The sequence below is a fragment of the Rutilus rutilus genome (genome assembly GCF_951802725.1).
Source record: "Rutilus rutilus genome assembly, chromosome: 16".
Classification (NCBI taxonomy): domain Eukaryota; kingdom Metazoa; phylum Chordata; class Actinopteri; order Cypriniformes; family Leuciscidae; genus Rutilus; species Rutilus rutilus.
This window is the reverse complement of record NC_140224.1, coordinates 34,055,281-34,069,401: the sequence shown is the minus strand read 5'-3', so window position 1 is coordinate 34,069,401 and position 14,121 is coordinate 34,055,281. Positions and strand designations below refer to the sequence as shown.

The window sequence follows — 14,121 nt, the reverse complement described above, 5'->3', positions numbered from 1 at the left end:
AATCCATATGCATTGAATATTAACCTTACAATAAGATGTCATTTGTTAACATTAGTTAACTACTGAGAATGAACAATACTTCTACAGCTCTTACTCAGTTAATGTTAATCATTATCTAAAAGACTTTTAAGATCAAATGGTGTATCTGTGAACATTAGTTAATTCACTGTGATCTAACATGAAGGACATTCTGTGACATTCATGCTGTGAAAATATACTCCTCATAATTGGTTTATGTTAGTTAATGCATTAACTAATGTAAACAAATGAGACCCTGTTGTAAAGTGTTACCAATATTAAGTAATCGGTTAAAGAACTACATTCTCAGACATTGCGACATGATATGTAAAATGATATGTTATCAAAAATTCTAACTGTGAAATGAAAAATGTTAAAGATTTTCTGTTGAAGAATGACTGGCAGTGTTCCAAATGAAAACACGTTTTCTTCCATTCCACAAATGTTTTGCCCTCGAGCAAAACGCATTTAAAAGCATCCTGTAACCCACAGTTGGTGTCAGAGACTCTTATAAGCAGCTGACTGATGTAAGTAAAATCTTTCTTTATTTTCTTTAGATTATGTACTGTTGGGCTCCATAACCTATAGGCATATTCTCTTAGAAAATTGTAATGGATTGAATTAAAACACTCTGTATAAATGGGTAGGCATTTTAAATGTAAAATGTCTGATTCATAAATGAATCTTAGTTTTGAGACGATTATTTTCTCTGAACCTGTCAAATTGATTCACATATATAAGTGAACAATTCACTTTTGAGTTTGCAGCTGTTTTTGAGCACGGGCGGCGCTACTGTAAAAAAGAATACATTGATTTTATTGATATCTAATCAGTAAAATTGAGGAAACAGATTACAAGCAATATTATTAATTAAATTTAACAAATTAGAATTGAGTAATAATTAATCAAATTAATTCCTTAAAAGTTAACCATTTAAAATGAGTCAAATTTACAAAATATCTTTTACTGGCAACATTGAAGACACCTGGTGTTAACAAGCAGAATCACTGAAGGAGAAAACCATAATTAAAGTCACAATTATGGTGATCAGTGTGTGTTTTAGTTGGGCTCTTGACCCTTAAATTATTAACTTTAAGTTTTGTTTGGCTGCTGTACATGAGTTATAACAGCCAGATGAACAAATAGAAAAGGTTATCTGATGGTGTTGGTTGTGTTTTAACATAATCATTATTTCACAATCATTTGACCTGAATCACTGAACTCATATAAGTTTTCTATGGGAGGAAAATGCTTAACGTGTAATTAAACACGTTGCGTTCATATTCTGGGCTCATCTGATTTTGTGTAGGCTACATAGTATAGCCTACTTTATTATGATTTTAGTATAATAATGATTAATAAATGCAAACACAATTATCCTTGAACTTGATAAATGTTGCAGATATGTATTTACTATGCGCAAACAAATGCCTTTCAACTTATGTGTGCACAATTCAGAATTAAATTAATGTGCAGCAATTTGTACAAATAGAGAGTCTGTAGGCCTACTATACGTGTTGTTTATTTACTTTTATTAACTTATATCAACCTGATGAATTGTTCATTTTTGACTCAAAATAAGCCCAAATGAACAAAATGATCCTTAGCTGGAGTGTGCAGATAATTTGACTGATGTTGCGAAAAAAAAGTTATACTAGAATTGTGATGGTGTATGTTGTTATATATGTAAACTTTTATTTAATTTTTAATTTTAATATGGGTTTCAAATGAGATTTCTTTAAAAAAAAAAAAGAGATATTCCAGACTGACATTGGTTTAAATGCATTTATTAGTGCTCTAATAATGCTCTCTGATCACAGAAGGACTCCTGCTACTGGTTTTATCTCTGACTTCATCATCATGAGATTATTTCTGGTTTCACAGCTTCTGCTGGTGCTCATATCAGTCCTGGCACTGAGTAAGGTTTTGTTTACTATCTTTTTGATTATCAGTCTTAATCTGGCAAAGACAAGAAATACAAGCAAATGTTTGTTTCTCATCTCAGTAATCTTTCTTTCTCTTTAACAGCCAGGGCACAAATCACATCTGCACCACCAACACTGGCAGGTAAAACAGACCTTTATTAGAACATGGTTTTCCACTCTAACCATTCTCTTTATTGTGTGGGGCAGTATAACATATTCAGCTCAAGTCAGTTTTTGGCTTTTCACTGTAGGCTAAATTATGAAATTTATGTTTTTCTTATGTAAATTTTTTTTATAAAAAGGTAAAATCACACAAAATGTAAGGTTAGATCAATTACAGTTTTTCTCAGTATTTATTACAGTAACTTACTGTTAATATTAATTGTTAACTGCAAACGTATTGTTAAAGGGGCTGATGTAAGAATTTTCATGTATTAATCCCTTTTGTATTGCCAATGTGTTAACAGTGTGTAACAAAACTTAAAAAACGAGACCTCCCCCGACTTCCTAGGTTGGATGAAAGCCTGATTTTACTGTAAAGGACTCGGGACGTTTTTGCCGGAAAATCAAAAGGATGTCACATTATACTCCCAAAAGAGTCTCTCTACTATTCTATCACACATGAAACGAATGCTTATACAATGTTCAGGATAATGCCGAAAGAGAGATTCTGTACTGTAATATCAATGTGTCTTGAAAAGAAAAGGGATTCATTCAAACTACATAGCCAGATCTATATAGTCTATAGTCTTAAATATACTTTGTTGTTTGGTTTACAACAGCTTTACACAGTGATATAAAATGTATCGTCTTTTTCTTCAAAAGCCATTTCAACAATATCTCCAACAACAAATTCTACATCAACAACATCTCCATCAACGACAGTGCCAGGTATATATATTATAGTTTTTATCAAAACACATTAAATAACAGTTAATTTTAACATTTGAGCTCCTTTAACATTCAGAAGCAAAGCATGCAGGGAATGTGTGTGTATATGTGTGAACATACATTCACATTTATATGGGAACATGTATGTGCAATATATGTACACAATAAAGGATAAAACTTTGTGAATATTACATGTAATGCTATTTTTTTTTTCCATTTATAAATATTTTATATGTATCCATACATGGTCAATGCTATATTGCAGTACATTGAAAAATATAAGCACTAGTTTCTCATATATGGAAATGTATTACGTAATATATCGCATTATATTTCCATATATTTTTGTTCCGTAAGTGAAGAAAGCATCTTTGATCATTGCGATGCGGATGTTAGCACCAGCTCTGGAATTCAACAACACACAACTTTTCTCTGTAAATTATGAGATAAATTGTTCTTTTTACTTTAAAATACTGTTAAATGTAAGATTTTTACAAAATGTAAGGTTAGCTCAATTACAGTTTTTCTCAGTATATAGTACAGTGACTTACTGTTAACATTAATTGTTAACTGCACACTTACTGTTGTATGTAAGAATTTTCATCCCTTTTTTATTGCCAATGTGTTAACAGTGTGTAACAAAACTTAAAAAAACGAGACCTTTCCCGACTTCCTAGGTTGGATGAAAGCCTGTAGACTGATTTTACTGTAAAGGACTCGGGACGTTTTTTCTGGGAAAATCAAAAGGATGTCACGTTATACTCCCAAAAGAGTCTCTCTACTATTCTACGAAACATGAAACGAATGCTTATACAATGTTCAGGAAAATGCCGAAAGAGAGATTCTGTACTGTAATGTCAATGTGTCATGAAAAGAAAAGGGAATTCATTCTAACATAGCCAGATCTATATAGTCTCAAATATACTTTGTTGTTTTGTTTACAATGGGGTTAATTGAGCGTTACACAGTGATTTAAAATAATGTTCTTTTTCTTCAAAAGCCATTGCTCCAATAACATCTCCATCAACAACATCTCCATCAACAACATCTCCATCTCCATCAACAACATCTCCATCTCCATCAACAACATCTCCATCAACAACATCTCCATCTCCATCAACAACATCTCCATCTCCATCAACAACATCTCCATCAACAACATCTCCATCAACAACATCTCCATCTCCATCAACAACATCTCCATCAACAACATCTCCATCAACAACATCTCCATCAACAACATCTCCATCTCCATCAACAACATCTCCATCAACATCTCCATCAACAACATCTCCATCAACATCTCCATCAACGACAGTGCCAAGTAATTATGAACCTTTGAATTAGAACCAGATCTGTTGTGTGAATTGAACAAACTCACAGAGCAGCAATTTCTTTCAGTTTTTCTCCTTTGTTTCGCCTAAAGCACTCTCTTCAATTCTATCATACATAAAATGTGCTTACAATGTTCAGGATAATGTTGAAAGAGCCATTCTGTACTCTCATGTCAATGTGTCATGAAAATAATAGGGATTCATTCAAACTATAGTCTCACATAGCCAGATCTATAGTCTCAAATACACTTTATAATCAAACTATCAGAACAGTGTAATTGTAATTCTTCTTCTTCTTCTAATAATATGTATTAGTAAGATTACTAAATATTTAATCAAGTAAACCCAAGTTGCCCTGATTACTGTCATGATGGCAGTAATGGGCATTTTAACTGTTAAATTATTTTCTTATAGCAATTTTCTTATACAGTTCAACAGAATTTTGGTCATAGTCTTTTGACTAAAATACCATTGAACTTTATTCATATTTTAGTTATCTGACCTGTTTTAATTTTGGTCTAGTTTTAGTTGACTAAATATCACAAGATTTAAGCTGGCTAAATCTAAAATAGATTTAGTTGACTAAGATTCAACAGTCAGTAAATAAAGTACAAAAAAAAAAAAAAAAGAACAAATAAATTAAACAGAACAAATATACAAATTAAATGAACACTGCTTTAAGTTGTCAGGTAGGTCTAACAGTAGTATTCATGTAAGAAATAACACATACAGAAATTGAATTAAGTAATCAAATGTAAAACAAAAAAGAACAGTGCATAGTCTTCCTTTTATAAACCCTTATTAAAGCGATTAGAGTAACTCAAGAGCAGTGAGTGATTTTGTTGTTTGAATTAAGATTAATGACAGCAGGTTTAAGTTCTGTTCTCCGCTTTGGGGTACAAAGAATTTGAAACAAGTGAGCAGCGATAAACTGATAGCGAACATCCTGACGTCGTCCACACTGCTGAGAGCAACGTGTAGATGAATATGTAAATATGTGAACACTTTACTTTCAAATTTTCAAGAAACAAACAAGATATAAATGGTGAGAAAACATCAGTTAACCCTTAAAGAAAATGTTTCCCTATATATGAATGATCAATATATTAAATGGTTTAAAAGTATATTTGAAAATATACAGAACAATATTGCAATATATTGATTAATACACAAGGAATTGCTGCTTTTCATATATTGAAAAATATGTGACAATATATTTACTAATATATCATAATCTATGTAATTTTATATTCAGTAATACACTTCATAATATACGTGATCAGATATGGTACTGCATGTGTAATACATTGCAGATATATTTAGTCACGCAGCATAAACACACATAGAGAGAGAAATATATAATGTTATATATATAAATTTTTATATATTATTATTTTCAAGCTGCTATCATATGTACAAGCACACCAGCATGTATTCAATGTAGTAATTTACTGTAGTAATAATACATTCAATGTAAGTATTTAGCCAAATGACTATTACTGTGAAATGTAATACTTTTAAAATTCTTTACTTGTTTACTTTAAAATTACTTTTAAAATATAGTAATTATAGTCTTAATAGTGCTGACCAATAGTCAAGTGAACCACAGGCTCTACTCTTCAGCACAATGGTAACCCTTAAAAACTCAGACATACCAGAAAACATTTTAACCCTAAAACAGGCAATGTGTACACGATATACATATTCTTTCTTCTCTTGTTGGAGGCATGACAACTAATTTTTCATCCAGTACTGTTGCCAGTATCATAGGTGAGTATGTTTGGAGTATGTGGGTCACATTATTTGGTTCAAATTTTCTGTGCTCGTTTTGTCAGTTTGACCTAAAGCCAACATGTCCTCCATAGTGCTGGACATTCTGACTTTGTATAAAGTAGGCATATATTAATCTTCTTAATTAAAAATATGTATGCCTCAATTTTAGGACACTTAGACATGTCATACATGCAGCACATTTAGCATATTATTATTATTTTTTGCATCAAACAAATCAGAGAAACATTTATGACTTGGGCCTTTTTTATACCTTTATAGGGCAACGTGTCCTGGGAGATACAACTCATAAAATCTAAACTATATCAAATATTTCAAAAATTCCTTTGGATATGTTTTACTTAAGTCTACATGATATTAAAAGTGACATGAAATTATTTATTTTTTGATGATCATTTTCCACTCTGCCTGTTTTAGGGTTAAATTCCCAAATAATAGAACATTAAACACTAATAGATCTAACCCCTATATTAAAGGGTTAGTTCACCCAAAAATGAAAATTCTGTCAGTAATTGCTCACCCTCATGTTGTTCCAACCCCGTAAGACTTTCGTTCATCTTCGGGACACAAATTAAGATATTTTTGATGAAATCTGGGAGCTGGCTCACTCCTCCATAGGCTGCTAGGTAATCGAGATCTCCCATCCCAGAAAAGTTATTATTAAAGACATTGTTAAAATAGTCCAAGTGACTACAGTGGCTCAACCTTAAGTTTATCAAGCGACGAGAATACTTTTTGTTCGCAAAAACAAACACTTTTTTTTTTTTATTGCCAATGTGTTAACAGTGTGTAACAAAACTTAAAAAACGACTTCCTAGGTTGGATGAAAGCCTGTAGACTGATTTTACTGTAAAGGACTAAAAATCAAAAGGATGTCATGTTATACTCTTAAAAGAGTCTCTCTGCTATTCTATCACACATGAAACGAATGCTTATACAATGTTCAGGATAATGTCGAAAGAGATATTCAATGTCAATGTGTCTTGAAAAGAAAAAGGATTCATTCTAACATAGTCAGATCTATATAGTCTCTAAAATACTTTGTTGTTTTGTTTACAACAGGGTTAATTGAGCTTTACACAGTGATTTAAAATAATGTTCTTTTTCTTCAAAAGCCATTGCTCCAACAACATCTCCATCAACAAATTCTACATCAACAAATTCTACATCAACAAATTCTACATCAACAAATTCTTCATCAACAACATCTCCATCAACAACATCTCCATCAACGACATTGCCAAGTAATTATGAACCTTTGAATTAGAACCAGATCTGTTGTGTGAATTGAACAAACTCACAGAGCAGCAATTTCTTTCAGTTTTTCTCTTTTGTTTCGCCTAAAGCACTCTCTTCAATTCGATGACTCATAAAATGTGCTTACAATGTTCAGGATAATGTTGAAAGAGCCATTCTGTACTCTCATGTCAATGTGTCATGAAAATAATAGGGATTCATTCAAACTATAGTCTCACATAGCCAGATCTATTTAGTCTATAGTCTCAAATACACTTTATAATCAAACTATCATAACAGTGCAATTGTAATTCTTCTTCTTCAAATAATATGTATTAGTAAGATTAGAACTAAATGTTTAGTTTTATAATCAAAATTCTAAAAGTTATGTATGGATAATCAAGTAAACCCAAGTTGCCCTGATTACTGTCATAATGGCAATAATGGGCATTTTTTATTTTTAAGTTATTTTCTTATAGCAATTTGCTTACTTATGCAGTTCAACAGAATTTTGTCAAAACATCATTACTGAATTCACTTCCCATGATGCAAGTCTATGCACTGTGTTCATGCTCATCCAGTGTGAAATGTGGACTACAGGTTTTTCAGATTTTCCGTCGTGGCGTTCCCTCTTCGCAGCCTTTAGCAACTGCCTACAATGTGCTGGTTTTGGTCATAGTCTTTTGACTAAAATACCATTGAACTTTATTTATCTGAACTGTTTTAGTTTTGGTCTAGTTTAAGTTGACTAAATATCACAAGATTTAAGCCGACTAAATCTAAAATAGATTTAGTTGACTAAGATTCAACAGTCAGTAAATAAAGTACAAAAAAAAAAAAGAACAAATAAATTAAACAGAACAAATATACAAATTAAATGAACACTGCTTTAAGTTGTCAGGTAGGTCTAACAGTAGTATTCAGGTAAGAAATAACACCTACAGAAAATGAATTAAGTAATCAAATGTAAAAAATAAATAAAAATAAAATAAAAACGTAAAATCACGTCACGTTTACATACCATTTTATACAATAAATTGTTTAAAATTAGCAGCTTTACAGTTTTAAACATGAGAAAAACAGTATCAGTATCTTAATTTTCTATAAAGCTACTTTCCATTGAGTTCATGTTTTTACTCGATGACGTTCAACAGAAAAAAATGAAGCTTCTTGAGAAAAATTCAAATTCAAAGAAGGTGGAGAGTTAATCTCCAGGGACCAATGTTAGTTCGAGGGTGCTTACCAGCCAGCTAACTTTTCATCTAACTTTTATATCTCCAGAGCGAAATCTCAGTTGGCCAGAGTGATTCCACTTCATAAATCTTTAAAATACCCGGGACGCCATGAGCTCGGAGACTGTTGAAATAGTATTCTCAAATACTGAAATAATTGAAGGCTTGGACCCGGAAACAGGGTTCCTTAAGTCACAAGTTAACAAGCGGATAGCAGACTGGTGGGAGTTGCCTTGGATGGCAACATGCCCAGTGCATTATGGGTGTTGAAGTTTCCGTACCTACACTATTTGGCAAAAGGGAAGACATCAGCCTTTTTTTCTTTGTTTTCTCTAGTCAGGTAGATTAAAAAAAAACATCTCTACTGTAAATACAGCTCAGTTTTTATTGAAAGCCCATTTTGCCAGCGGTGAAGTACCCCTTTAAGTGTTCCTAAACACTCTTGGAATATACTTCAGTTATATTTTACTCTTAAAGGAACGTATATACATTTCTGTAGAGATTAAATATGTTGTTGTTGTTTTGTATTTTTTGTGTTCATTCTCTCTGCAGCACCGGCAATATTCTATCCATTCGGCTCAGCAGCAGGAGACAGTGAACATTTTGAGGCCTTTGTAAATGTTACCTTCTCCACTCCATTTGTGTTCTTTGGCCGCACGTACAACAACACATACGTGAGAATCCGGTTTCAATACCACACTTAATATGAATGGAAATGTTGTAGTAAGCCATTTCAAACTGAATTTAAACTGATTTCTCTTATTTCAGGTTAATAAAAACGGACTCCTTACATTCAGCCAACCTTTACCAGAATCTCTCCCTTACTACATTCCCAAAAATGGAACCGAAGATTTCATTGCTCCACTCTGGATTGATCCTGATTATTCTGGGATAGGTAACTACTCGTATCAGCAGTACACTAATGGAAGTGTGCTCACTCGCGCCACTCGGGATATAAACCGGTATTTCCCTCAGAGGGGCTTCACTGCTTCTTGGGTCTTTGTTGCAACATGGGAATATGTTCAGATGTGGAATACAAGTGTATTTAATCACTCAGCACCGGTAAATAGGTTATTTTATTTTTTCAGGCTCAAGGTCACAGACTGTGTAGACTATGAATCATGATGTTGTTGTTTTTTTCTTTTCAGGCAATCTCTTTTCAAGTGGTTTTAATTTCAGGAGGTGGTTTTTCTTTTATTCTGATGAATTACGGTGACTTTGCTGTGATATCTTCTCCAGTGCAGGTAAAACTAACAAGATTTATATAATATTCTATACAGTACAGGCTTTGTATGAACACATAACATTCATGTTTTAATAGGCTGGATACGACACCGTAAACTCCACTGACTACTATCAAATTCATTATGCAAATAATGGCAGCTCCACCCCAAACCTCAGCAGCACGACTAATGTAAACGTTCCGGGTCGTTGGGCTTTTCTTGTGAACAGTGGATTAGGTAAGACTTTCATTAGTATGTCTATTACTATTATCAGTTGTTGACCTGTTGTCATCCCAAGTTTTGAAAAACATGTATTTGATCATTTCCCATGCTGTCAGCGAATCACATTGATGTCTTAAAGGGGACCTATTATCCAAAATGCAGTTTTACATGGTGCTTGCATATAAATGTGTGGACACAACCACCCTACAATGATAAAAATCTATGCACACTTTTTTTTAAACAGTCACAGTTTTCCTTTTCTGACCAGTATGACGTCATCATATAAACATCCCATGGCACTTCTTGTAAAGAGTAGGGGTGTAACCCTGGTGTCCTGGCCAAATTCCATCCATTGGCCCTTGCCAATCATGGTCTCCTAATAATCCCCTTTCATTGAATTGGCACTAACACTCTCTCGCCTCTCCACCTATATCTGGTGTGTGGTGAGTGCACTGGCGCCGTTGTACTGTGGCTGCCGTCGCATCATCCAAGTGGATGCTGCAAAATGGTGGTGGTTGAGGAGAGATTCCCTGATATAATTGTAAAGCACCTTGGGTGTACAGTAGTACATATGAAAGCACTATATAAATTCCTCTTTCATTCATTCATAGTTTGACGTCATACTGCTCAGCCAGTTTCTGTCCGCCATCGTCTCAATGCCGGAGAAGTCTTGTCTTGTATGCGATTTAGGTGTTTTGTTGTTGAATTTAAGAGTGAACAGTCTTCATTTACTCCTGACATCACAGGGGCTGGTTGCATAAACTGCTAAGACTAGTCTCATTACATTTCTAAGTTCATAACTTTTTAAAGTCAGTTACATAAAAATGTAGATTGGTATTATTTAATACTAAAAACGTAAGACTAACTGCGAGTTGGTCATACTAGTACTTAAAGGAACACGCCGACTTTTTGGGACTTTGGCTTATTCACCATATCCCCCAGAGTTAGATAAGTCCATACATACCATTTTCATCTCCGTGCGTGCTGTAACTCTGTCTGACGCACCCACCGCTAGCCTAGCTTAGCACAAAGACTGGAGGTAAACGGCTACAGCTAGCATACTGCCTAGAGCCCTGCACGGGGCAAAACATCCAGCCCTAACCGAGACCTGGTCAGTGGTGTTCAAGCCCTAATCCGGCCCCAGCCCGAAAACGTCTGCAATTTTTCAGCCCGAACCCGACCCGAGACCAAAATCAATATCGCTTAAAGCTCTCTCTGACGCGCGCTGTCTCTGCTAGACGCACACACATACACGCTACTAGGTAAAATTTTATTTTAGGCCTCAAACATAACTACCACCACCGACAATTATGCCCACAAATATTAATACAGACTGTCCATTACAGAGAAGCATAAGCATGCAGAGAATATTATATAGCCAATTGTGATCCAGCAGTAAATAAAGATTTATGGCCTTGCTATTTTTGTGTATGTGTCTTTAAATGCAAATGAACTACCGAGCCTGAAGCCTTCAACACTTTATGCTATTCTTTTTCTTCACAACGATCGCGAGTAAACAGTGAATGAGCCTACTCAGGTCAACGGATTTTTTTATTTTTTTTTATTATATTTTTCTTATTATTTAATGTTAGCCAGTTGGCGAAGAGTTCTTTGAAACGTTGTTCTTCAGTAAAGTTACCTGACATCAAAAAAAGGAAGGCTCAGCCTTCCTTATAGAAGCCTTTACTTTTGGCTCAGCCACATGAGTCGGCCACCACAGCCAGATTCAAACACGAGCCCCATAAATCGAGAACGGTCTGACTGCAGACTTGATCTTGCACTTTCAGACTACATATTTAAAATGAACTTACCATAGCAATAACAGTAAATTATGCATAATTACATGCAACTAACCCTAAACCAAATCCTAATCCTACCCTAACCCTATAGTAAGTGACAGAAGCACAGGTGACTGAGAGTGCAAGTCTGCAGCCAGACGTTATCGGATAAATCAGTGTGAAAATAATGTCAGATTTTTTTTTTTGTTTCTCTCTCTCTTGACAGCACCAGAAATATTCTACCCATTCGGCTCATCAGGAGACACAAGAAACGCTGCTGTTGATGATGGAAGCTCCTCAGTTATTCCACTGTTGAGTCCATTTCTGTTCTTCGGCCGCACTTACAGGCAGATTTATGTAAGAATTTGAATTTGAATGCTTTATAAACTCATCTGTGATCCTGTGATTGTGATTTTGACTATATTTCTCATGTTTTAGGTTAATAATAATGGACACCTCACATTCAACCAGCCTTCATCACAATTTGTTCCCTACTCCTTTCCTGCTTATGGAAGCCAAGATATAATTGCTGGTCTCTGGACCGACCTTGACAACCGTGCGAGAGGTGTGGTTTCATATCAGCAGTACACTAATGGAAGTGTTCTCACACGCGCCACTCAGGATATAAACAATCATTTCCCAAATCTGACCTTCAGCGCTTCTTGGGTCTTTGTTGCAACGTGGGATAAAGTCGCTTACTTTCCCATCACTAACACAGTAAGATTGATGTACTTATGAAATGTGAATGTTTTCAGTTTACCCACAATGCAGTTCAGTTTCAGAATTACTAGTAGGTCAGTCAATAATGCTCATAAAAATAATTTTAATATTACAAAACTGTAATTTTGTGAAAAAAGATGAACAGTGTTAAAGTGATTATCTTTTTTCAATCTTTGCAGGAAACTTCGCTTCAAGTGGTTTTAATTTCAGGCAGTAATTTTTCATTTATTCTGATGAATTATGGTGACATTGCTGTAACAGGACTTCCGGTCAAGGTAAGACTTTTGTATTCTGTGTTGAGAACAAAATGTTACTATTCACTAAAATATATAACATGTACTGTAATGTTTTCACATACTTTCAGGCTGGTTATGACACAATAAACTCCATTGACTTCTTTGTGATTCCTGGATCAAACAACGGGAGCTTCATCTCAAACCTCAAGAACTCCAGTAATGTCCATGTTCCCGGTCGATGGGCCTTCAGGGTGGACACTGGACGCAACCCCTCTAATAGTAAGAAGTCTTGTCTTTCTAGAAATAGATAATACATTTTTTTTTTTTTTTTTTTTTTTTACAAGCCAGTGTTTTGATAAATTTCAGCCCCATGTCATGTTTCTGACTGATTAATGTCAACAAATATGAGTATTTTATGTGTTTGTCTGTGTGTTTCCCTTTAGACAACGTCATTGGCGTTCAAGTGAAACTTTCCTCATTTTCAGATCTTACACAGAGTGGAAACATTGAGAGTGTTTTACAGCAAGTATGTCACACTTATTACGAATATGTATACAAAATATGGTTCTAATAGATAATAGCTAGTTTGATCTGTCTCTCCATCTTTGTTTCAGATGAAACAGCGGCTGGTCAATTACGGTCTGCCAAGCAACATAGAGCTGAGGTTAAGAAAACTGAAAAAGATAAAGCCGTAAATTCAGTGTCCTTCAGGAAAAGAAATAAGTCTTGTTCGTTTAAAATCCCAGTTTTACATTATGTGCTTTCATTTAAAGGATTAAAATTGGCACAAAGCAGCATAAAAGTTTGACTTTTTTACATTCAAAGTAAAAATAATAATAATAATTATGATTAAAACTTCCTCAAATCTTCCACACTTGGTTTCTTTGTGTTTTTATCAGATTTCTTCAATGTGACCATTGTGATCGTTTTTTTTTTATCATTTAAATGAATCGATGATTCAGTTTAACTGATCTTAATTATTAATTAACAATTCAGACTGATCCGATCCACAATTTCAGTTCAGTGATCAAGGGTGCGTTCCATTTTACTTGCTTTTTACCCACTATTCAGCTTGATTGTGACATCACTGCAGATAACTGTAACTGTAGTGTATGATATAGGCTATTATTGAGAATTAATCGCATAATACTTGTAGCTCCCTCATCTTCACAGTCAAAGTTTACAATTGATATTTTTTTTTCGTTTGTGTAATTTAATTTTCCTCAAACAGCTCATACCTACAGGATTTTATTTTCTCCAACAACTTATATGCAAATAGCATGGTGCAAAAAAACGAATTCATATAAATAACAACATAAATGTATGTCTTTTTTATCTCACACAAAGCCATAGTGCATTGATTGTATAGATAACATACATTTAATGGTGTTTTTGCATCAGTTTTACTTGAAAGCCTAATTTTATTGAAAAGCACGACTGTTTTGTCATGACACGAGGATGAGTAAATTATGACAGAATTTCCATTTCCTTTTTAGCCCCATTCATGGTGTTTGT

General features: G+C 34.1%; 1 protein-coding gene across 1 annotated transcript; it reads left to right on the top strand.

The window, feature by feature from the left end:
- The first annotated feature begins 505 nt into the window (after positions 1–505).
- LOC311306176 (uncharacterized protein) lies at positions 506–13,479 on the top strand. Its single transcript, XM_084434432.1, has 16 exons — positions 506–545; positions 1,839–1,936; positions 2,047–2,085; positions 2,769–2,834; positions 3,835–4,158; positions 7,075–7,203; positions 8,980–9,101; positions 9,196–9,489; positions 9,576–9,671; positions 9,749–9,887; positions 11,877–12,007; positions 12,089–12,367; positions 12,550–12,645; positions 12,735–12,885; positions 13,050–13,132; positions 13,221–13,479. Exons 2-16 carry the CDS (start codon positions 1,879–1,881, stop codon positions 13,299–13,301), a joined length of 2,088 nt encoding a protein of 695 aa, XP_084290558.1. The 5' UTR covers positions 506–545; positions 1,839–1,878; the 3' UTR covers positions 13,302–13,479.
- Positions 13,480–14,121: the final 642 nt, after the last annotated feature.